The sequence below is a fragment of the Polyodon spathula genome, chromosome 12, assembly GCF_017654505.1.
Source record: "Polyodon spathula isolate WHYD16114869_AA chromosome 12, ASM1765450v1, whole genome shotgun sequence".
NCBI classification, from domain to species: Eukaryota; Metazoa; Chordata; class Actinopteri; order Acipenseriformes; family Polyodontidae; genus Polyodon; species Polyodon spathula.
The window spans coordinates 16,568,547-16,593,825 of NC_054545.1; the positions used below are offsets into that span (position 1 = coordinate 16,568,547).

At 40.4% G+C, this 25,279-nt stretch overlaps 1 protein-coding gene across 3 annotated transcripts in view; it reads right to left on the reverse strand.

The window, feature by feature from the left end:
• The window catches only part of LOC121325015 (regulator of G-protein signaling 6), a 117,245-nt gene that overhangs the window by 22,443 nt on the left and 69,523 nt on the right, over nt 1-25,279 (reverse strand). For 2 of the 3 annotated variants that reach the window (XM_041267302.1, XM_041267301.1), the window contains exons 3-4: nt 10,534-10,633; nt 64-114 (exon numbers count right to left, since the gene is read on the reverse strand). In XM_041267302.1, coding sequence (XP_041123236.1) covers nt 64-114; nt 10,534-10,633 — 151 coding nt within the window. Of the gene's footprint in view, nt 1-63; nt 115-10,533; nt 10,634-19,323; nt 19,537-25,279 lie in introns of those variants that run through there. The other variant, XM_041267303.1, reaches the window with a different exon arrangement.

Consider the following 25,279-nt stretch of genomic DNA (forward strand, 5'->3'; position numbering starts at 1 on the left):
CAATTGTGTGTGTGTGTTTGTGTGTGTGACTCTATGTGAGACTTTGTGTGTGCCTGTGCTTACCTGGATCTTCAATGATTAGGTTTTTCATCAGCCACTGCACAATGTCAGCACCTAATGAAAAGAAATCAAGACTCAAATACTGTACAATCACAACATAAAGCGAACAAGCACGTCCAGAACAAATACATTGTGTGTAAAACTCTGAAGTGTGCCATTTAGTATATACTACTTTAACTTTAGATTTTACCAGAATTAAAATGTTCTGCAACAGTTGCAATGGACTTCCAGTGAGAAGATATTGAGTGAAGCTCTGCTGCTCAGAACGAATGAAAAGAAAAACTGAATGTAACTTTTACATCGATGTAACTAACATGTGTTTCATATGCAGGACGTATGATGGCAGAGTACTGAGCTGAATGTAATAAGCGGTGGGGTTTGCGTTTTAGAAGATGGGACTGGAGACCAGAAAACAAAGTGTATTTTATCATTTTTTGACATTTTGAAATATTTTATAAGAAAGTCAAATGTATGTTGAGCGTAGAAGTTAGTTACCGGTTAGCTACAATATCACAACCACTGCACTATGGAGTATTTGTTCCAAATTCATTGTGTTACCATTGCTGGTATTGCTGTGGTCTGCTAATAGTTCATTAAATGTTTTGATTATAGTATAGTGTGATCTCACTAGAATTTAGTTTTTGGTTTTTATATTTTCTGTAAGCTGACTATAGCCCCTTGTCTTTCATAAGCACTTACATGAAGCAAATTAAAGAGGAAAACCTGCGTCACATTGTTAATTATACAGCAGAATTAACCTGTAGAAACTGTTGAGCTCATACAGGGTGGGGGTAAGCTGTCTGCAAGCGATGGGGACACTGCTTTTCAATGTGTTGCTGTTTGGTTAGGGGGGGCAGGGAAGTCATTATTATCACATCCAGTATCCACCTGTTACTCAAACCAGGGGCAAGCTGTGTTGTGTAAAATTGAGCTGTGGGCTCTGTTCTCTACAAATCCCAATTCATGTACCAAACATGAATTAGGCACTCTAAATATATTTCCTGTCTCCATACATACTCCTGCCAAGTTAGAATAAGGGTTGGAGCAACTTCCATGACTATATACAGAATTAAACTTTATGGGAAAACTGGAGCAGCACACAACTATCACAGTTGTTTGAATGACATTCTACTTGTTTCTGTACAAACACCACATGCAAAACAAAATATCTGTTAATAAAATGACAAGATATACCACGAGCAATCAAAGAGGAGGACAAATAATCTTGTTCTTCCCCCTCTCCTTAGGTAAAACTTATCGTCAAGGAAGATAGATTTCATAGGGATTTAGATGAACTAGGAAATACAAGTTAAACTCTGTAGAACTTGTATTACTTTATTTTAAAAATAAAAATCCATTTCTTTATTTGTTAAAATTGGGATTAATTAAACATAATATAGACAATTTGCATTGCCTAATTAGAGTTCTAATGCAAGTTTTAGTCTCTCATTGAGTATAGGGTCACAAAAGTTAATGATATCTGACCAAAAAAAATAAATAGCATTTTTATTAAGGGTGGCCTCATACTGTACAACTCATTAAGACATGAAGCACGGTTTCTTGGTGAAAAGTGACACATTACACTTCTGGCTTGACATTGAATATGTATTGTGATTTAGATGTGAAGGACACATAGCATTGTCTTGTAAGTAAGCAGCAATGTGATATCCTGAAGCAGCCTGACAGCCCTGGTTAGCCTCCCCACACTTTATGAATTACATTGAAAGCTCAGGTCAAAGACACACAGGGCTATATAATGAACACTTAATCTGGTATCAATTTGCGGCTATGATCTTGAAGCCAACCCTACATGCAATGTGATTAAACATAAATACTGTATTTGAAAAATGTCTTTCTGTGTCCCTATATGTAGTTGAAGAACACTGATACAGCCAAGCTGAAATTAAAAAAAAAAAAACAACAACTTGTGAATATCCCTGTAGTGGTCTCCCATTGTGAGTCAATTTTAATGGTATTAAATATTTGTTGAAATCTTAATAAAAACCCACCCTGACCCTACTGACGTGTACATACATATAGTGTATGTGGTGTTCATGCCAGCAAACTACCAGCCCCTGGAAGAACAAAGACCAGCAGAGTCGACTGTAGCCTGCTGAGGAGAAACAGTGCCTGATGATTTTGCTTCCGTAACCTGCGGGAATGCTACAGGCCATGTTCCCTGTGGACTTCATACAGCCAGGAGCCAGCGCTCCCCTGACTCACCCTATACACCACATGGCCATGCCTTTAGAACTTCACAGTTTTGGGTGGATGGAATAGTACTTTTGCAAGCTTTGCACATACATAATAATAGAAAGCTCGATAAAAATAATAATAAAAAAACCTGTTAGATGACTCTTCTCAACAGGAACAAATGATTTATTTTTTGTTTTATTCTGGGGTTGTGAATTCACACTTTTGATACCAGACTCCAGTTCTTTCACACATACACAAAGCAAAAGCAAGAAAAACACCTGCTATGTGTTAATGAAACCAACAACAGCCTGGAACTGTTACAACACATGAAACTTTATTAAATCCATCAAATAGACTCATTCGGGAGGTCATAAGCTCGAGCTCTTTCATGCTCTGAACATCAGTTGATTTGTACTGTGTATGGGTTGAGGTTTTGAGATTTGAGGCAGGTTGCTGGATTTTCCAAGTCAGGACACATCAGTCCATAAGGGTCACTGTTTTGAATGAGAAATTATGAATAATGTTGTGTCCAGTGTCCATTTTTTAAAAAACTGTGCTTAAAAAAAGGTTATTTTTGTCCAATATTTACATAAAAAAAATGCGCTTCCATTCACTATATGGGTCTCACGATGTGCAGTCTCAAAATATCTCACACATGTGTTTTCATTTTAAAACATGACCTCTGGTACTTCTCTAGAGAAATGAAAACTCTCTATTTGTTTGTTTTGTTTTTATATATAGATTGCCTTTCATAGTACATACAACAGGACATTGATTTAACACAGTGATGTTAAGTGACTTGCTCAGGGTCACACAGAGGTCAGATTTGAACCAGTGGTCTTCTGGTTATAAGCGCTCTACTTTAACCACTGGACCACACTTCCATTTTAAAGGAAGTCTGTTACTGATTTACTTCCTGGGTCATTTTACCTCAGCAGTGTCTTCGGGGTAAAAGCTTACTGGCTGCAAAGTGTGCCTGTCAATAGAGGAAGCAACTGGTTGGCTACTGACAGGAAAGGAAGATCTGAAAAGGTGTGGACAATTTTACTCTCCAGGTGAAATAACCGTGAAAATGAAATGTGCAAACTTGTATTTCTTTAACAAAGTTAAAATTAGATCTATATAGAGAATAAATGTGTATAGCATGGAAAATTAATGGAATTATTTTAGTAGCAACAATCACTTTAATATTAAGATCTTAATCAAAATATAGAACTTAAACTAGGGCTCTTTCTCTCTCATGCAAAGCACTCAAAGGATTTTTTAAGTTGAAAAAAACACATTACATTTATACCACAGCACTGTGACACTGGATCAAGCAGCTCGAATGCTGACATTGATACAGCTAAGCCATGTTTACATTTCACATTTAACCACGTCTAGCTAAGAGAGTGTCTATGAATACCATTGAAATGTAGCGGAACATTCTTGAGTGAAAAGTGCCTAACTCAGTTTTGCATATGCAATAAACACACGTTATGCTGTCAGTCTAGAAATAACTTGTCTTACAGCGTGCCGAGCGGGGCACAACAGCATGGAGGCTAATGGGTTTCACTTTAATATTTCACTTTCATTTTCCTCTAATACTGTAAAACAACATGCATCTCCTATTCTCTGACTGCCTATGTTTGGATAATAAAACTAAGTCACACTGTGCTGTTTTTCCATAGATGCTACTGAGATCATCATCACTGTAAGACAGCAATATGAACAATATCATATTTCTGTTTCCCTGGGGATATGTGTTTTGGATTCACAGCTCCGCTATACAAATCCTGCACACCAGGGGTATCCAAACTTTTTGCATTGAGGGCCAGATTGATTAACGTGCAATGAGCAGCGGGCCTCTGATATATAACTTATATTACATAGTGTACCCATGTTATATACACATTGTTAACACACTTAGATACAGTAAACTATGCTAAAGTTATATAAGTATTACCCACCATTAAGAGGTTGCTTATGATTTTTTAATGTGAGCTGTGCAAATGAGTCATGGACTTAAGTCTGGTGTCTGGTGTGAGATTTGTGGCTGCCAGTCACAGTATGTCCCAGTAATGGATGTCTGTTAGACTTGATCTCAAGCGAGTCTTGGTTATGTTCATGTTCATATATATGTTGAACCAAACAAACTCGCCGTTGTTTTCTTTTTTTCGCCTCAACTGAAGGAAACGGGTCTTGTCCGGAAATTCAAAGTCAGCTCTTGATGGCGTCTGCGAAGCAAATCATCACACTGCAGTTCAATGAGTTCCAGCTGCAAGTTCTCAGGTGTTTGATCAATATTCACTGTGAAGGGGCAAGAGAAAATCTGAATGTCCTTGTCAATCACTGAAAAGTCTTTATGGCTTTTTGAACTCTGCAATAAAGGCTGATATAATCAACATGTATTTCCCCATTGATTTGCAGATTTTTCATTGGAAAAACTGTCAATGACAACGTTTAATGATGGGAAGTGCACAACATTGTGCTCTTTGGCATGCTTCCCAAACAGGCAGAGTTTCACTACAAATGCTCACCAATCATTGCTGGGACACCATCTGTTGTTACACCCGAAGAGAAGATAATATATGCCTGCTTGTCAGGTATTCGCTGAGCATTTTATACCAAAGCTGCCGATAGACCCCTCCGCAGAAAGATGTCCTCGGTCCCGCCTCACCAAGATCATAAATAGGGAAGCCACTAGTTCCACTGATTGATTCAAGTGAAACACTGTAATCACCTTAGGGAGGAAAGCAGGGTTTGTGCGCAATGATACTGTTTCCATCGCCCCAAACACGCATACAGGAGCTGTGCATGGACAGTGCCTGCAGCTCACTGACCCACTTAGTGGAGGTGATAACTAACAGAAAGGCTGCCTTCATAGAGAGATATTTCAGCTCTATAGTATGTCTGAGCTCAAACAGAGCCTTAGTGAGAGCCTCGAGTACCACGTCTTGACTCCATTCGGGGAGGACGTCCTATTTAGGTGGATGTAACCACCAAGCACTTTTTAGAAAACAGGTCGCAGTATATGAGCGCCCAGAGATACGGAGTCAATGGGAACATGGTAAGCAGATATGGTTGCTAGGTACACTTTCATTGTAGATGGGAATTTACCCAACTCTAGTAGATCTCTCAGAAACTGTTATATAACTGCTTTAGGGAAATACATGGGATCATGGCCTCCAGCCATGCATCAGTTTTTTAAATATTTCCACTTATAGGCGTGCAACACTCTTGTTGAAGCAGCCCTAGCATTCTGCAGTGTACTCACTACTGCGTCTGAGAGCCCTAGGGCGGACAGACAGTCCCGTTCAGGGGCCAGACTGACAGTTGGAGTCTGCCCCTGTTCTGGGTGCCAGAGTTTGCCTTTCGTCTGACTGAGGAGATCCATGTGCAGCGGGATCTCCCAGGACTGGCCCTGCAGCAGCTGGCAGAGGTTTGAAAACCAGGTTATCCTGGGCCATCTGGGGGTCACCAGGAGAACTGTCGCTTCCTCTTTCCTGACATTCTTGAGGAAGGACATGTTGTCGATGCGGACAAGGACATGTTTGTTGCAGAGCAGAGGGAGAAAATGTAGCGCAAGGTCAACTGCTCTCAGCTGTAGCGCATTTATGTGCAGGGACATCGAGTGGCCCGACCAGGATCCACGGACTCCTCTGCCTGCCCAGACTGCAACTACCTTGTCATCTGACAGGTAGGCTCGCATTGTAATGGAATCCAGCTGGAGACCCAAGTAGACCGTACTCTGCACCAGTGTTAATTGGCTTTTTGTATCATTGAGGGTGAGAACCAGACCTGACAGATGCTCCGTCACAATCGCTATGTGGGCCACTGTTCCTTTCTGGGACTGGGAACAAATCAGGTAATTCATCACCCTGATTCCTTGCAGCTGCAAATGTGAAAATACGCGTCTTTCAGGTCCACTGTTGTAAACCAGTCACCCGGCCAGATAGACTGGAGGATGTGGTGATGTGTGACCATCTGGAGCCTCCTCTCCCTCAAGAATCCATTGAGGTGTATCACGTCTAGGATGGGGCAAAGACCGTCGTCCTTTTTTGGCACCAAGAAATACCTTGAGTAGAACCCCTTTCTTAGAGAGATGTGTTCTTTAAGACGGATGGCTTGTTTTTGAAGTAGTCTTTCTACCTCTTGTTTGAGGGCCAAGACCTGGAGAGGGTCGTTATAGATGTGACTGTGATCCCTCGAAAGGGAGAAGGCCCTGAGTGGAATTGTAGTGTGTAGCTGGTGTGCATGGTGGTAAGCACCCAAGAATCTGAGGTGCTATTGCGCCTGTAGAGCAGATGGTGTTGTGTGAACTGATGGGTCTGAGGCAGCAAGTCTTCAGGGCCTCTGATGGGGTGCCCCATGGTGCCGTAGGGATCAGGACAATCTGGGTTACTGTCAGACGCCATCGCCTCCCCCTTCCCTGTGCCGAAGTATGGGAGGGAAGCATTGCAGCTACCTGCTGGGAGGCCTCTCGCTCTCCGAGGGAGTGTTGCAAGATCTCCTCTACCACTGGTCCAAAAGTGTGACCAGGGCAGATAGGCGCATCTAGTAATGTGGACTTGTCCACATACGGGACCCTCGCTCCCAAGAGCTCCCTGGAGTGCATCCTGTTCCTCCTTGCTCATCACCATGTCCTGCTGATCAACCTCTATAGCAACCACTGGTGATGCTCTGGGGTAGGTGCTGGTGGAGCTGGGGCAGGCGCAGGGTGTCCTGATGCCTGCTTAAGTGTTCGAGTATTTGGGTCATTTGGCCCTTTAGCTCTGCAATATCCCTCGCTTGTTCTGCATTTCTGGATTTTTTCCTGCCCCTTGAGGGAGATCTAGAGCGATTGTGGGGGCGCTGTAGAGCCTGCGTACAAGAAATACTTTGCATAGGGCTTGGAGGAGGGGGAGGAGAATCCTGGGATCCCGAGACTGGCAACAGCTCTCCTAGGCTGGCTGCAAGGTTCTCGTCAGAAAACAGCATCATTCTTTTTTGCAGGATGCTCTCTTTGGACTCGGCACAAAAAGAGCAGGATGACCTGTCTGCCAAGGCAGCAGAGGCATGCTTAATGCCAAGGCACCTCACACACAGGGTGTGTTTGTCCTGCAGGGGCAATTTCCAAATGCAGGACGTGCATGGATGGAAATTCAACATTTCTTTTGTGTATCACCGAGGCACCGAGAAACCCTGAGTGGATCGAGTATGCTGGATGAAGTGCCACAGTCATCTAAGCACCAAGGTGGCGAGTCCTCGAAGCACAGAGTGTGTCGAAGCACCAAGGTACCAAGGCTATGGAACACCAGGGGCCCGACTGTCTTGAGGGTACAGGAGCTCAAGGCTAGAAAGACCTCAAAGCGACACCGAGGCCAGGAGGGTGCAGAAGCACGGGGCTTGAGAGGACTCGAGGCGTCGAAGCACCGAGGTGTGTAGCTCTCTAGGCATTGGGGATGCCGAAGCACCGAGGCACCGAGGCTATGGAGCACTGAGCCACGAAGCCACCGATGTCAGTAAGCGATTGAACACTGAGGACGCAGAGGCATCAAGAAATCAAGGCTCTAGTGCACCAAGGGCGCTGAAGCACAGAGGCACCGAGGACCCGAGCGTACCATGGGCATTAAGGCCTAGACAGAGGTGCGCCAAAGCACCGAGCACCAAGTACCGAGGGCAAAGCACCAAGGTACTGAGCTGCATGTCTGTGTGTGGGCTGCTTGCAGTCACACAACCAGGAGCAGCAAGTAGTTTGCAACGGTGTGGAGCTTAGCCTGCAGACAGTTGCAGTCCAGTCACACAACCAGTGCAGTGCGAAGCTTGCAGTGGAGTGGAGCACCCAAGATGGCGTCCGGACCATGTGGAGCCCTCAACCGGTGCAGCACAGACAGAAAAAGAAAGAAGACACCCCTGTTCTTTTTTTTTACACATAAAAACACAGCTTTATGGGTGAGTGATATTGCGCGTGGTCTGCTCAACAATAAGGCCAAAGCCTAATGGAGGAAGTGTACGGTTGTCATTTATTTATTTTATTTTTAAACTGTAAGTCAGTAGTACAGAGACACTCAACAGCAAGCTAGAGTGTTTTTCTTTTACTGTTAAGTAGTAAAAAACAATAGTAATCAACAACCTGTAGGGGCGCTAGGCCGCACACGCTGAGTGGGTGTACCGAAGTCACCCAGAGCACTCGAGTCAACAGCAACTGCAAAGCGAGGCTGAACGCGCTGGAGGGTCATGTTCTCCCTTTTTTTTTAGCTGCAAAAAGCAGAGGCAAATTAAGACAGGAACATGCAGGAAGCTGCAGAGGTTAGAAAGAAGACTACAATCGGCAAGTGAAACACAGTTGAGTAGGGTTAGCTCAGCCTTCAGTTACCAAGTTTCTGATTCCGGGGCCGTGGCAAGGCTACATCCTGCAATTGACTACAAGGTAACTTACAAAGAAGTAGCTCTGAAGAGTCAATCACACCTGGAAAAGGTTAGGGTTATACTCATCCACTTTACCTACTTGTCTGTGAAAGGCAAAAGAGACTGACGTCTCCACAGAGTGACTATTTATTACCTCAGTGAGGCGGGACCAAGGACCTCACTCCGCAGAGGGGCCTATCAGCAGCTTTGATATAAAATGCTCAGCGAATACCTGACAAGCAGGCATATCCCAAAAGTATCACCTTCAAATTGAAAGGGAACTTCTCCCAAGGCAAATCAGACTTTTGAAGCGCAGCTGACACTGCTTTGAACAGATCGGACCCCCTTGTTGCTCCACAAAGGCTCGAGATCCAGGAGCTCTTTGGTGACACCAAGATTGTCATCAACCCCCCGTAAAAATATAAGAAGATGAGTGGTGTCAGTGGTGTCCTTGCTCTTATCACAACTAATTGAATAAAATTCAAAACAATGCCCCTTTTCAGACAACTGCTCCTGTATGTTACTTGCCAAATCCTCTATCCTCTGTTCCACTGTGTTCCTCGCTAGACTGATATTTAGAAACTCTTGTTTCTTTTCCGGACATAAAATATCCACCATTTTGCAGACACATTCCTTTATAAAATCACCTTCAGTGAAAGGTTTTCCATGTTGTGTATTAGGTTGTGCCACTTCATAGCTAGCCTGAGTAGCTTTCTCTTGAGTCTGAGGGGAACTACTTCACGATTATTCTTCCTTAAGTTTTCATTTATTCTCTTTTTTTGTCTGTTAATTCCTATTGTGCCTCCTATTAGGCTGTCTCCTGCGATCGCGCAATATGGTTTGGTTTAATGTATAAAAGAGTGCCGCTTTTAATGGTTAAATTGCATTGCGCTGGGGGAGCCAGCTCGCGGGACGTAATTTGGACAGCCCTGCTGCACATTGTGCATGTACAGTACTAATGTAATCGCCAGTAGTTTTATGAGAAGATATTACAAGTAAATGCTTAAAAAACATAACCAGTTAAATTCGTCTACCAGTCTATTTCCTTGAACTCATAAACGTCTCTTTTTTCATGAATAAACTTGTCCTTAGCGAGGGCTAAAAATGAGGTGTCTGTCACTGCCAGCTTAGATGCCCATCTCATTTTGTTACTAGATTTTTGTTTCAGGATTGCTTTCATCAAAAAAATGCATAGCCTATTTTTAAAATCAGTACAATCCTACAGCATTCTAAGTTCTGGTTAATAATGAAGTATAATCCCTCTGAATCAGGCCCCCTTTGAACTGCTTGGGGCCCTAAGCTTTTGCTTAGTCTGCTTATACCTAGCCCCATCACTGCCTGTGTGGCTTTATTGTTGTTAGTGTAATACTTTAGTGGTCACTGGCATTTCTTCCAGTCTCAAGTTCGTTTCAGCCAATCGAAGGACAGCCATTCATTCAAGCAGCGCAAATCCAACCTAGACCATGTTAATATGCCTTCAACCATGCAGTTATACTGATAAACATGTAATTATAGCCATGCAGTTATACTACAGCCCTGGACAAAGCCTGCATATCAGTTGAAATAGATGTAATGTATGTGCCATGGCTCAGTTCACGCCCATGTCAGTTTATTTATTAAAGTTCCATACAACGCCCCCTCCTTCAACCTGAGTTGATGACTGTACCTATGCTGGACTAGTTTATTATTAAACCAAACAGATAGAAGGAACCTTAAACTTATATTCAAAGCGCTGCATCCTTAAAATATTCGAGTGTCAGAGCTTGATTACTGAGAGAATAGCTACACAGGGACAACATTATAAAACACGAGCCAAAGGCTGACCATGTATTGAATATTGCATATAAAACAGCTAGAACTTGTAAGGTTTTGATGAGTAAGTATAAAACTACTAGGACCTGTATGTACCTGTCACTACGCTGGGAATCTTGGACAAGAAGCTCTTTACCGTCCGGATGGGCACACCCCCAGTCTTGTCATCCTGTATCCGGTAAATGATATCCTCAATCTGCAAGAGAGAGAGAGAGAGAGAGAGGAGAGAGAGAGAGAGAGAGAGAGAGAGAGAGAGAGAGAGAGAGAGAGAGAGAGAGAGAGAGAGAGAGAGAGAGGGGAGGGACATAATAACTTTAAGGTCACATTTAGCTGATTGGCTGGTGATTTTGGTGTTCTGAAATGTCAGAAACTTGTATCTGGGGGCTTTAGTGATGTCAGAACCAGACTCTAAAAGTTTCACCGGTAATTTTGTTGGCCAAGCGAACATGGGTTCACATTCTGCGCAAGGCTGTCCAAAACTAATGCAGGGCCTCAATGGCATCTCCCACTGCCAAGTCCCTCCTATCCAATACTACAGACCAGTCCTGGCTTTCTGAGCAGCTGACAAGATCAGACTCCAAAAGGCTTTGTAAGCTGAACACTCTAATGTGGGGCAATGTAGCTTTAACGCTTGCTAGCTGAATTGGATCAACTCAGGGACACTGTGACCTTTAAATTCAGAGAAAAATAAATATACACAAGCAGCACATCCAGGGAAGAATATACCTACTGAGCCTGTCCTGTCCAGTCAGAGTACTGTAACCCCCCTCTCCTCTTCAAGCGCTGTGGGGAATGCAATACGTTTCCCTGCCCCCATAGTAATCAGAACAAGCAGTCCCTGCTCTTTCATTTCAATTCATTCTGCCGCTTATCATCACCAAGCGTATCATTAAAATGTGCTTTATTGCACTTAGCGGCCGGAGGGTTCGCATACCAATTACTTACAATTACACACTTCAAGCAAATTGAATTATGATGGCTTTTATTAAATACAAAATGAAAACACACAGACGAAACACATTTGATATTGACTGAGAAAGGTGGCTATTCTATTACCAGTAGTAAACATACCCCCATTCACAAATACAAATTTAAACTTTCACTAATTATGGCAATGAAGTCTTTCTGAGCTAGCTCTCCACATATACTTCACAAGGCTCAACTAGACAATGGGATCCATCTACCTTGCAACACAGCTAACAGTTCACACAGCCCAAGAAGCCACAGAACAGAATTGTGTCCAAGACCCTTCCGACTCCAGCTAATCAAACCTACACAACACGCTCTAGTAGCCACAGCAACCAGGCAGCAACAGAAAGAATCATGACAACAGCTACAACATCAAAAATCAGAGTGGTCAAATAGCCATCAGTCCCATTCCCCAGAGGCAGAGACACAATCACACCTTCCAGTGATGTGTCATTACCTCAGATGGATCTAAAATTAGCATCAGAGTGCGAGACAGAGGGGACAAGGAGAGTACAGGGAGAGGCAGAGGCAGCAATACCGTTATAAAGGTTTGCCACGTCATTTTGCAGTTTTACCATGCTTCTCCCCCCCCATGGTTATACAAAGTATTTACCACAGCTTACCATGGGTTTCAATATGCTTTAACATACCTTTCTGAACTTTACCATGCTTACCTATGTTTCACCAGGCTTTCACTGTTCTTTATTACACTAAAAGGTAGCTGACTATACCACCGAGCCTCATACCTCTCATAAAATGACTATTTGATCAAATCCAATAACTGAACTACCAGGTGAATCACGCTGTTCCAAATGACACCACATGACTAGGCAGAGCTTGATGTAAGGAAAGTAATTCAGCTGTTTAATTTGGATTTAAACTCTTTTCCAGACATTGTACTCGTTATATAAACAGAATGCTCCATGGACTTACATTTGAGGATGGCTGTTAGCAAAATCGTCACTTGTGAGAGAACTGCAGTAATCCTCTATACAGTGTATATCGGTAAACATTATTTGAATTGAACTAAAAAGTGTTGCTCTTGGCATTTCTTTTATTTGCTCAGCATGCTGATACCGGAAATAGAATCCCACCTGAGCCGCACTCTCATTTATGCCTCCCAGTGTTTCAGGAGCCTATTTCCTGTACCACAGGAAGTGAACAGGACAACAAAACATCACAAATTGTAGTGCAGTGTGGCGTGGTAACAAAGCAGTGAGGGGCTTTGCTATACTAATGACAGGGAATGTTTTGAAATAAAGTCTGTTCAGCCTTTTAATGTACACAGCTAAAGACAGAGATGTGAATGCAGTATGTAGACATTGATATCAATAAAATGACTCCTGTCTTGGAAGCTGTGTGCCTCAGCAGGATGATTACTGTTTTTATTCCCTTGTGAATGAAGTGAAAATGACTGAGCAATTTCTCCGCACTTACTGCAGAGAGCTGCATTTAGTCCTGAAAGGTGCAATCACTCAGCTAGGGCTTGCCTGTCTGCTACCCCAATTGGAGTACAGCTGTTTGACAGAGCAGAGAGGAGGGAAGAGAGGGGCTCACATAGGGCGCTAATGTGTTTTATTTAATTTCTCTTCTTTTATACTCATGATGTGAAATAGTGTGGGAATAGGGGTGGGGGGGCTGTTCTATTAAACATTGTGAGTCACGCCTTCAAAGCTATTTTAGATTACAAAAATGTATATGAAAAATGAAGATCTTTTTTTTTTAGGCTAGGGGTACAATGCTTACACATGCTATTGCAGATTTTTTTTTTGCATGGCTAATTTTAAAACATGAAATCTGTACTGCATCAGGTTGAAAGAAAGTTTTCAGTTCCCGTCCCGGGAAATCTGTTACACTTGGACTTCCTAATTAGGGTGACCAGATTTTCAAAGCTCAAAACACATTGTTAAATAATTGACAAGACTAATTAAACCATCTATTTTAATGGTTATTTAAATAGCCATCCTCTCACTCTTAGTATTATCTTTTTTAAGCAGCTATCTAATTTCAGTAAACTCCTGGGTGTATAATTTGTGGCTAATTATTAGCCATATTGTGTTATATGTGTTGCTTACTTTTATATTGAGTTCAATAATAATAATAATAATAATAATAATAATAATAATAATAATAATAATAATATAATAAATTAAATCGTAAAAAATACATTTACGTTTTGTTATGTTTCTTTCTTTTTTTTTACTCACTGTGTCAGGCTCTATTTATTGACCTTGTTTATGTGGTTTAACCAGGTGGATTTGGATGTTTGCAGCCTCTCGCTGCTGTGTCTGGGCTACATCCCACCAGAATTGAAGAGCTACAACATTACCGTATTACACACAATTGTAGATTCATATTAAATATAAACTAAATGAAAACGCACTGAGGAATAAGCACATAACCCTGTGTTAATCACTTTATAAAAATAATGTTCTTGATTACCTGAGTACCTTGTTTTTTTTATTTTATTTTGTTTTTCAAGGCAGGTACCATAAACTAAAAGTGGTTTACGTTAGTTTGACAAACAGTATTTAAAGGGTGTCACGCTACATGAAGTGGCTGAAAACCAGGACTTTTTCAAGATTTTGAGCAAAACGTCAGGACACTGTGACCTTTATGAAAAACTGTGACTGTTCCGGCTAAACCGGGACGACTGGTCACCCTATTCCTTTCACCTATTCCTTTCACCTATTCCTTTCACCTATTCATTTCACCTCAGCAGGGTATTGGGTCATATTACTGAAACATGTCAGTCAATAGGGAAAATAGCTAGCTGGTTCCTGACAGTAAGGAAACAGTTGAAGGGGTGGGTACAATTTCACCCTTCATGTGAAATGACCAAGGAGGTGCAACAATAACGAGCATCTTAACCACAATGCAAAAGAGCCGGGCTTCTCTGCATCCACGGTTTTAGAACATACAGAGACTAGGGGGTGAACTATGCATCAACAACTGTTGCTGCAGAGTCACTTCAATAGGACCTCGGTTTTACGTCTCACAGAGAGGAGACAGGACAGAATCTGTAAAGGCAGAGTATCATGCAACACTGCCCATTACAGTAAACTATCTGGAAGCTTGAAACAGATATTTATTTCGCTTAGTATAGTACCAGATATGTCTACTATGACATATGTTTCTTTCAGAACCTTTATAAGGAATGGAAGTGTTAGGTAGCCTTTTTACAGGGGGCCTCAAAGTAAGACTTTACTGTCAAATAATGTAGGATTGTGTGTTGATGTATGTAAGTGCAAGCAAGTTCCCACAAGTGCCTGCCTGTATCCCGACAGGCTGCAATAAAAAGGAACAGCAAGAAACAAGCACAGGACCACTCACCTTGAACCTCAGAATTCAAAAAAACGGATCCCTGCGTCGCAGCGACCGGAGAGAAGGGGTTTAAATAATAAATGACATCACACACGCATGCCTCCACTGCACAGCAAGAGAGAGAGAAAAAAAGTGCCAGAGCCTCTAAATAATTAATCCCCAGCAAGGATTTAACTAGAAAGTCAGAAAATCTTCTTTTCTGTATTACAACTGAGGGAAAGAGAACAGAGAATTGAGAGTATTTCAAGGTGAAATGTGATGAGACGGTGACGCACCTGTACTAGCGTCAAGAGGCGATCTTTGAGCTGCGGGTATCCTGCCTTTAAAGGGATCTACATTTTCCTATTCACATTTTCTTTGTGTTTTTATTTGTTTTGCCCCAAGACATGTGGGTTACAGTCATTCTGAGTGGTTCGTATTGCAATTACTCAACAACTGTGCTTTATTAATTTTTTTAGGTGCTTTGACTATAAGTTCAGGAGGTGCACTTCAGTTCTAGTTGCATTGATTGTTAGGGCTTTACTAGCAGATGCCACTATCTTCTTACTTGTACTAATGTTTCACCTAAAAACAACAATGTATATGTAATCATGTTTACTATAGTGAGAAATATTTCTTATGCTATTCAGAGGTGACACTAGCCAGGAAGACACAGGCAAAAATGTCAGTGCATTGGTTTGTATTGTGTATAATGTATGTGACTGCCATTCTTAATTACATCCTACTCACATCCAAACAAAGTAAAGAAGCCAGGAGATGACATTCTGGTCTATGTTATTTCCAGTTTATTACAGTTTTGGGCATTTAAGCAAAACTGATGGTTTAATAAACGGCAGAACAGGGGCTTGGTGACGTAATAGGGTTATGCACTAGAGTAAGCTTGGTTCCACCTGTCCAAGGCAGACTTGAGACATGAAGACTGAACTGCTCCCTCCCTCACCCTCCTAAGAGATAGGGTGCTCCCTCCAGTCCAGGACAGGCTTGAGGCACGGAGACTGAACTGCTCCCCTTTCACCCCCTATGAAATGAGGGGTCCCTCCAGCCCAGGGCAGGCTTAAGAAAATAAACTAAACTGCTCCCTCCCTCACTCCCTAAGAGAAAGGATACCTCCCTCCAGTCTAGGGTAGGCTTGAGGCATGGATAATGAACTGCTCCCTTACACACTAAGAGAAAGAGTGCTCCCTCCAGTCTAGGACTGGTTTGAGGCAGAGGTTGCTCTGCTCACTCCCTCGTCCTCCAATCTGGTACAGCGTACAGTACCAGAAAAGCTGAAATGATTTTCATCATGATTAACATGGGAAATTGCTTGAGCTTTAAAGATCTAGTTAGAATGCCATTAGAAACTTGGAAATGAGAGAGTTTAGTTTTGAGCTTTACCAGGCAGAGCTCTCCACAGAGATGCCGCAGATGAGCTAAAGGAGAAAGCGTCCTTCAGAGTAACTCTTTTAAGCAGTGCTGTGACATGGAGGCCTGTGTCGCGTGTTCTCAGCTGACAAAGTTTTTTTTTTAGGTCAATAGGAGATAATTCAATATATTAACGTACATCTTTAAGGCACTAATATTCCCTGTGCAGAATAACACCAGTAGTATTATCGTTTAAGAATTTGCTGCAGCACAACCATGGTAAAGCATAGCAAAGTGTAAAGTATAGTGAAAGCATGTTAAAGCATAGTTCACTTCTATGAAAAGTTCAAATGGCTGCATAAAATTTGGCTGTGCCTAGGAATTACTAGGAATTAGGAGGTTCTATCCTGCAAAATTAGATACCCCACCTGATTTCCCAATGAGGTCCCCATCAAGTACTATCCAGGCCAAACCTTGTGTAAGATGTATAGTTTATTTTAGGTCTGAGTTAGTATTACAGAGTTTGAACTAGTGGGTTTCCGGTAGTTAAACCAGGAACAGACCATAATAGTAGTGAGTGACTTAGAGAAGTGGAGAGCAAAGGAGAATCCACCATTAGGCATTACATACATGTTAATGTTCCTGTTTCCTGTGCTCCTCCTGATTAAAGAATGGCAATTAATCACACAGATGAATATCTTTAGACCAGTCTTGCAGTCTAGTTTTAATAAATGTTTATTGGTTATTGATGGTTTGTTGTCCATTATTTATTCAGTGCAGAAACAATTGCCCTCAGCTTGAACTGTGTAAATCGCTAGATCCTTTATTGGATCTAGTTAATCAGGACACCCCAAAAACTGGAAGCTCATAGCAGTGGTTTCGTTAGGATTTTAAACAGATAAACAACAAAGCTTGAGAGCCAAACCTGACCGCATTTCATCTGGTCAGGATTTGAGACATACATAAGACGGCTGTTTCCAAAAAAGAAATGTTCGTTATTGAATGTCATTGAAGTTTCTTTTAGCATCTGTGAATTTAACCCTATTGAGTGTTAAAGAGTTACGGTTGATACAAAAAGAACATGTTACAAATAACAAAACTTTTGTAAGGAGTGGGCCAAAGATTCTGATTTGCTCCTCCCCTTTAAGGTGTACAGAACAGCCTACTGCAAGAAATGCATTTGTTTGCCTTTGGCGGATCATGGACTGTCCGTATAGCAGCAATATTGATTGCAATTGTTTTGATAAACAGATTTCGGAAATAGATTTCTCAAATTGTGAGAAATGTAATGGACAGTGCAGTGTACAGCAGATATAAAGCAATCTGTTTTTTGTAAACACTGCAGAGTCACCTGTAAGATTTTCCATTAAACAAAGTAACATGTTAAATCATTTCCATTCTGACTTGAACAACCTTCTCTGAAAGAGCAGATTGGAAAATGATCATGCTATTTTGTGAAGAAACTAATCCTCATTGCCATTATCAGGGTTCTCTTTGTTATAATTAAGAATCCATGTTGCCTCAACTGTAATTGGTGTACTATTCTACCAAGGGCAGCCCCCTTACGAAATAACTGCTTAATTACCAAGCAGTTTACCATGGTAAGCTTAGACCTGGCTTTGTTTCAACAGTGTCTCATAGTACAGAATTGAGAGCAGTGTTATTGAGGGCACTTTAGCTTAAAATACGTTTTGGGTGTTGTGATGTCACAGGATTGTTAGTTCAAGTAGGCTTTGTTTCAGTTTTTTTCATTCGTTTCAGTTTTGAAACTACAGTTTTCAAGCCTTCTTTTATAATGTTTCTGCCGTTGAGATTCCTTTAGTCCTTGAGGTAAAATAACACTGACAACAGAGAAAAATAAGTGCTATTGTGCAGAAGCAATGTCATCCCCCATCAATCCAGCCCCTGTAGTATGTAGAAAGAACACATTCTGGAAGCTAATCCTTACTTTATTAAAAAGGATATTGTTTAATTCACCATTTTTTCATTCTGCGGAGCAAAACTGACCATCCCATACACTACTTTATTGAAATCAACAGACACTACGATAGACACGAGTGTCATGTAAGCCACTAATCACAAAGATGCAATCCCTAAAGATGCAACCAAACACAGAGAAAATGCTCGTCTCTGCCATCAGGGATTGGTATTATTCTAGCACACAGACTTAATGGCCAAAACATTGAGAATGTAAGTACAAATTTTTAATCCACCTGTAAATGTATGTGGTCATGTGTTATGTGATCCACTAGACCTATATACGTTGTGTGAGAGTTGTGTGCAACTATTCAGCAACAAACACCGGAAAGCATAATGATCAAGGGGAAGGATAGCCAGTGCCCTCCACAACCTGCTCATCCCAAATCTATTCACATTATGGGATTTATATAAGGGCGGTGAAAAGGTCAAACAAATTGTAATGTAACACCAACACTGAGATTTCTGTTACAGGTGGCTCTTCAGTTTACCTTTTTATTGGTCATGTCAATACTATTGTAGCATGTCAGCAGTGTTTCCAGTGCTGCGAATCGGCAGCACAGCTATAGCCAGTCCCTGGGGACTGTTAGAGGGGTAGTGCTTGTCATTGGATTGGGATCTCATATGTCAGTATTGCAGGCGTGGTTGTATAAATATAAGTTTTGAGCTGAGTTCTGGACCTTTGCACCCATTTGAGGCTGCCAATACATAGGGACAGTTAGCCGCTCTACCCTTCCCTTCCCCTTCCTCTATCTAGGCATAGTAAAGTTTCTGTTTCACCCTGCCTGGAGAATTGAGAGTGAAAACCAGCCTTTGCTTCCTTTTATTCATCACCATGCAGTATCACAAGCTGCCCTGATATGAATATGAATAAAGTATATTTGGTTGGAAACAAATACTTTTCTTTGCTGTTTGCTCCTGCATTGCACTGTTGATCAATTCATTAGAATCCCCAAACAAACCTCACAGAACAGGATTTACACAAGAGCAGTGAAATGGTAAAAAAAAACACACCATATTTTTCATATATTACAACACAAAGGAAACTAAAGGAAGTTCAACAGAAATAAAACATTTGTGATTTTTTTTTTTTTAAATATGTAATTTATAAGAGATTTCATTTTGCAGAACTGTATAGCAGAAAAAACACAGCACTTTCCCATTCATCAACCACAAACAAAGGCTGAACTTTATACATCTTTTTTTAATATATTTTATTTGGTTCCCGGACATAAAAGTAATTAAAAAGAAAAAGCTGAAAAACAACCTAACCTTTCAACAGTCAAACTGTCTTCCATTCCCCAACGTGCGCAAAAAGAAAAGAAAAAAAACGTTATGGTTGAATACCCAGAAAAAAAATCTTGAACGCAGTTCTCTACAGCAAGCCCCGATAGATGAAAGAACTGTTTAGTGTTCTTGACTGGAATGGATTAAAAAAAAATGGAAATGTATCCTTAACTCCTGTAGAACATTAAAAATAACCCATTATCAGGCTCCCGAGAATGCACAAGAGGCCCTTCACAGGGATCTGAGAGCGGCTGGTAATTGAAGGTATCAGCTAATTGCATTTTCCTTAACACTCGTTCTTTGAAAGAGGAGCATTCCTGCTTGGTGCCGATAACAGACTCACCCAGTATAAGAACTCTATACATGGTAATCAGGAGGACTTGCTCCTGGATTGGAGTCCTTCGTTAGCCCCCTCCTTATCTGTGTGTAGTGCTAAAGCACCGCTAAAGACAACACCATCAGGGTATGCTGCTACACATCTGCAATGCATTTATGTAATACTATTAGAAGAGATACTGGAGAGGCAGATTTTAAAATACTTGAGTTTGAAGTCATGCATTAAGCACGCGTCTGCTTGGTTATAAAATGTGACTAAAGGCTTTCAACGAGAAGGGAAGATGAGCAAAATAAAATCCAGATGTAATCCAGTGTTGAAAATCAGGAAGGTTGTTTGGGTAAACTGATGTCCAAATATCATTAGACAGGTGTCTTGTCCCATAGTGATTGTGTTGCCGTGGCTGTTTAATACTGTAAAACTAAAAAATATGGGTAATGCTTTACATAGTGTCTCTAAGTATGTGTATTTACATAGCAGTTATTTAGTAAATACATGTACATTGTGTCTCTAAGTATGTGTATTTTCATAGCAGTTATTTAGTAAATACGTAAATACTTACAATGTTATTATGCACAGTTACACTATACTTAATGTGTACCCTAACCTTAACCTTAACCCTATCCCTATCCCTAACCCTAACTCTAAAACCTAATTCAAAACCTAACCCTAACCCTAACCCTTTTCTGATACAATTGTGTACTCACATATATCGTAAAAAAAGATTGACATTGTAACTATGCATAATAACGTTGTAATTATGTGTAAGTACATATGTGTTTACTCTGTATCTACTGTGTAAATTCACGGCAATTAGAGACACTTAATGTAAAGTGTTATCAAAAAATTGTCTTGAAATGAGGCTTTAATGATAAGTGACGTTATCAAGTTACAGTTAAGAATTATCTGGTAGCTATTTGTTTAAAACAAACATATTTCACCACTTGTTTGTTATTTCACCAGAAGACCTTTTAAGTATTGATTTCTGATGCAGTTGTCATGAACTGATAGATAATTGACCGCGGTGACAGTTAGACCGATGGGAAGGGCACTTAGAGAAAGGCAAGCCAAGGAAAGTTGTGCACTCTTAAAATCCTATTACTCTGCATTGTAATTTCATACCAAATACAATGCTATTTATTTATCAATTGAGTTTAAAAATGACTGATGTGTTTAGTCACTCTGGGACAGCCATATATTTTTAACCATGCATATTTACCCAGAAGTACTATATGACATCACAAATACCAAAATTAAATCTCCACTTTCATGGGTATTAAATTCACAAACATCCAGTAAAGAAAAAAGAATGATTAAAATGATCTGAACAGGAAAGCTATCTGTGCTTAATAGAATCACGACAACAGTAACATCAGAACTACAATGAAATACATATCAGTCGCTTCAATGACATGCCTTTATTTTATTACTAAATAACATGAAAGGGTCTATTTTCAGACTTTTGAAAGGTTGAAATAAACACTCCTAGCCCTCAGAAAAAAGCAGGATTTTCAGGGTTGCTGAAAAACAACATTAAGTAAAAAATCTCATCCGTCTTTGGGGGTGACATACAGAGGAAAACTGCAGGGATTTGAATGTTGGCTGTTTGTGTAATGGGCACTGTTGTGTGATACACTTAATAATTCTGTCCCCTGTCGACGAGATGAGATGAGGTTAAAAGCTCGATAATCACAGATGCAGACGAACCCGGCTGTTTTCATGGTGCTTGGGACGCTCGCTTGCGGTGTGCAGAGCCGCCAGTTCACTCCCAGTCTCCACTCTGTTACATTCGCCCATTGTGAAGTCTCTGTTGATGGGCCCTCTTCAAAGCCACACACCTGCAGACACCATCACTGCTTTCAACTACACTCCCTTCCTCCCTGGGCAGCAATTGAACAAAGCTTTCATAACCCGAGCTGCATGTAATGCAATTTACAGGGTGAATTCCTGTGTTTTTGTTTTTCTGTGAAATCAAGTTGTTCAAAGCTGCGTAGATCTGGAGGCCCGTTCAGCATTTCAAGCTTTATTGCTTTTTGAATTTTTTGATGTAGTATTACTTTGAACTTAGGAGCCTTTGTTGTGCTATCAAAGCCATTGAACTGAAATGAAAGACATCGAGAAACTCCTGAAACGCTTGTATGCTGTATTATGTCAGAGCTACGTGAACCAACAAAGAAATAAATAAATGTCCACTTTCACATGTGACAAACATGGCTTTGTCAACGGATCTGCGCTGTAGAAAAAAAATAGCATTTGCAAAAAAAAGTAAAATCACGATCCAAAACTTTAAACAACATCATCTTCTACATTGTCATCACGTCTCATAATACTAAACAACATAGTGAAGATTGCACTCACATTAAAAAATGAATACGTAACCAGCGACACAGGGAGTGTCTTAACCCCAATGTAAAAGAACCGGGCTAATAACGTTTTTAACTTCATCTCATCTCACTGACAGGTGACAGCAGTGCATCACACAACACTGCCTGGTACAAATGCAAACATTCCCAGAAAATGAGTAAATTTGCACAAGTGGGTCTACATAGTATTTGGCACATGGCAATGGACAAGTAAATTTTTGCAGATATACTTAAAGGTGAAACAACGTGCACAGTAAATTTTTTTTGGTTGTTGGTTGTCACTTACAGGCAAGATTCCCATCTTGTAGTTCCTTGTTTTTTGCCTTTGCATGTTCTTCAAAACAGTGTCCGTGTATGAAAGAAGGAACTACAACAGCACCTGAAAACGTTGCCAAGCATACACCTTGATAAACAGCATGCTTACTCTCAACGTATTTCAAGGTTGTACATGCTGTGTAATTCAGTAAGTCCCCTTTGGGATTTCAATGTAAAAGGAATGGGGGGACATTATTCATACAGATTCCCTAGCGCCTGACCTTAAAGATGCCGTTAATCTGGAATGCGTGTGTATGTGTTTTATTCTTTGCACTTCAGAGAACAACCGTGACAGCCCTTAATTAAACCACCAGCCTCAAATCAATTTCAGACTCATTCATTAATTCCCCCGAACTGCTGTATCCACTAAAGCAAGATTTGCTGTCTTGTTTCTTGTCTTTTTATAACATTTTTTTTTCTCCAACGCAGATCTATATTTAACTCCCCTGTGCTTTATTAAAATTAAATCTTAGTTGTAACATCTTTGAGATAACGTTTCCCTGCCTACAACCACATCGAGTATTGATGCTGAAATTAGACACTATGTCTGCAGGCAGTCCAAATTATAAAAAGAGGATTTCAAATAAAGCTTATGAGGTGGTCTATTCAATTGGCCGAAATGGTGGTGTGCTTAAACTGCCTTTATTTAAATCATTAAAAAAAGGGAACATCTCTAGCAGTGTGTATGAGTCTCTTAAGTGGTATTTGAGTAACCCTTTGAATGAAGTGTCTCTAAATGCACAGTGATACATTGTACTATTGTATAATAATTGCACATGTGGTTGTGTAGTTACAATGCAACTACATGCTTAATTACTAAATAAAAAATGTTGGTTCTATGTAACCACATGCAAATATAGTGTAATTACAGGGTATTGAGAACATATTTTTCTGCAACTGTCTGGAGAAATCAAATTGACCCCAGTATCTTTTACAGTATACAATATAATGACCTCAAAAAGTGTAAACTTTATGGCTAAAATGCGAATGCCAAAAATAAAATGTTTTTTTTTTTCTCTCTGTATAACAGACTCTTGTGCTCATACATACGTTGTTTTCTGCTAGAATGCAGTCACTCCTTCTGCTTCATTTATAAACCTGCATACAAATCGCCCCCACAACTGACAATAAGTGCAAATGCAAGATATGGGGGCTAAGATGCTTATCAATATGGGTTATTAAACAACAGCATAGTAACATTGATAAAATACCACATTAAAGCCTTTGTGGGTAGATTTCTTCTAGTTTACTTTTCCCTTTTCTAAAACGTATGTGCTTATCTTCTGTAAACTCCAATCTCCATAATGCATGCGCATGCACCTTTTGCAGGAGTATACAGTACATTTGATAATTTTAACCTTTTTTTTTACTTCATTCTTATCAAATTTCAATTTTTCTTTATGCTGAAGGATAAATAAAACCAGATTTCCCTGATAATATCTATTATTGGTTATTTCTGCTGTTGTGTTTTTGTCATTCGCATTGTTAGGTTACTTGGAGAGACCATTTTCTGCTAGCGAGCCATAATTCTAACCAAGGACTGATTTCAAATCCCAGTGACAGACGAACAACAAGCTTCTGTTGATTTCTGATAAAAGTAGAGAAAAGACTTAAATAGCAGCACCATGTAATAATACATTAATAACTGGGTAAGTACCAGTGGTTCATGCTCCTAAACTATCGATGGACTAATAAGTGCGTAACTACATAGAGCTGGCCTGTACCAAGGTACTGTTCACAAGGTCATGTCATGTTATTATGTAGCAGTTACCATGTGAGAGCTGGGATCATTGTTAATTACATAGATATTACAATGTAATTGCATTGCTATTCGTGCCCTCTACTGTAAAGTGATACCAGCTAAATTGTTGAAGAATGCTGTAAACAGACACCAAAGATTTATTGTAGGGACACCATAGACTATGTAAAACAAGCCCTTTCCCCCATTTTGCATCATTTACAGTCTTTTTTTTTAAACCTATTTGCCATAAGTGTTTTTGGTATGTTCTATTCCTTTTGTATATGTCTCATTGACCTTCCCTGCACTGAGCTTTACTTCACTACTTTAGGTCTTTAACACACAGAAGACTTCTAATAGGTGTTCTCACTGTGGAAGCTGACAGTGCAGTTCTCTTTTGTTAAAGCTGCTTTGCAAATGCTTGCCAGGCTTCACTAATCTGTAAACAGTGCTTTCACTCTGTCTCCTCTGAACGCCCCTGGAATGCCGCGAAGCTGTGACAAAAGAGAAGTGGAGACCTAGAAAGTACTGCTGACATTATTACTAATGTACAGCTATACTGATATCATTTCTGCCCCCTCTGTATACCTGTAGATATTTTCCTTTAACTAACTCACAGTTACAGAAAGCGCTATAGTTACACCCATCCCTCCATATTCATTTCTAAACCCACCTCACATCATAAATTCAACCTTTAGTCTTTTCAGAAGCGGTCTCTGTGAAGGCATTTGTAAAATAAGCCTGGTAGATAACAATCGAAGCAGATGATCTTTCTGGTAGGGCTGAGGCCTGCCCCTATACTTTGGGTTGGGCTCCTAAATAAAATATAGCTTGGTGTGTAAATAAAAATGTTTAACTTTTGTAAAAAAGTGTGTATCCAGGATGTTCTCATCTGCACACATTTTAAACTGTTTTCAAACACTTTACAGTAAACCATATTTAAAGGAATTCCTTCTCTATAGAGTCAATGTCAAATAGTTATGCCAATTGCTATAGATTGATAACATATTGTAGAAAGGGTTAGGGTTAGGGTTAGAGTTAAGGTTACTGTTAGGGTTAGAGTTAGGATTAGGGTTATATCATGCAAAAATATAAATCTGTACAGTAAGCCTATACAGTATACAGTAGCACACTTTCTTTTTACTTTAGCCCGTGGGCTACCGGTAACACAAAATAAATCACACCTAGTAG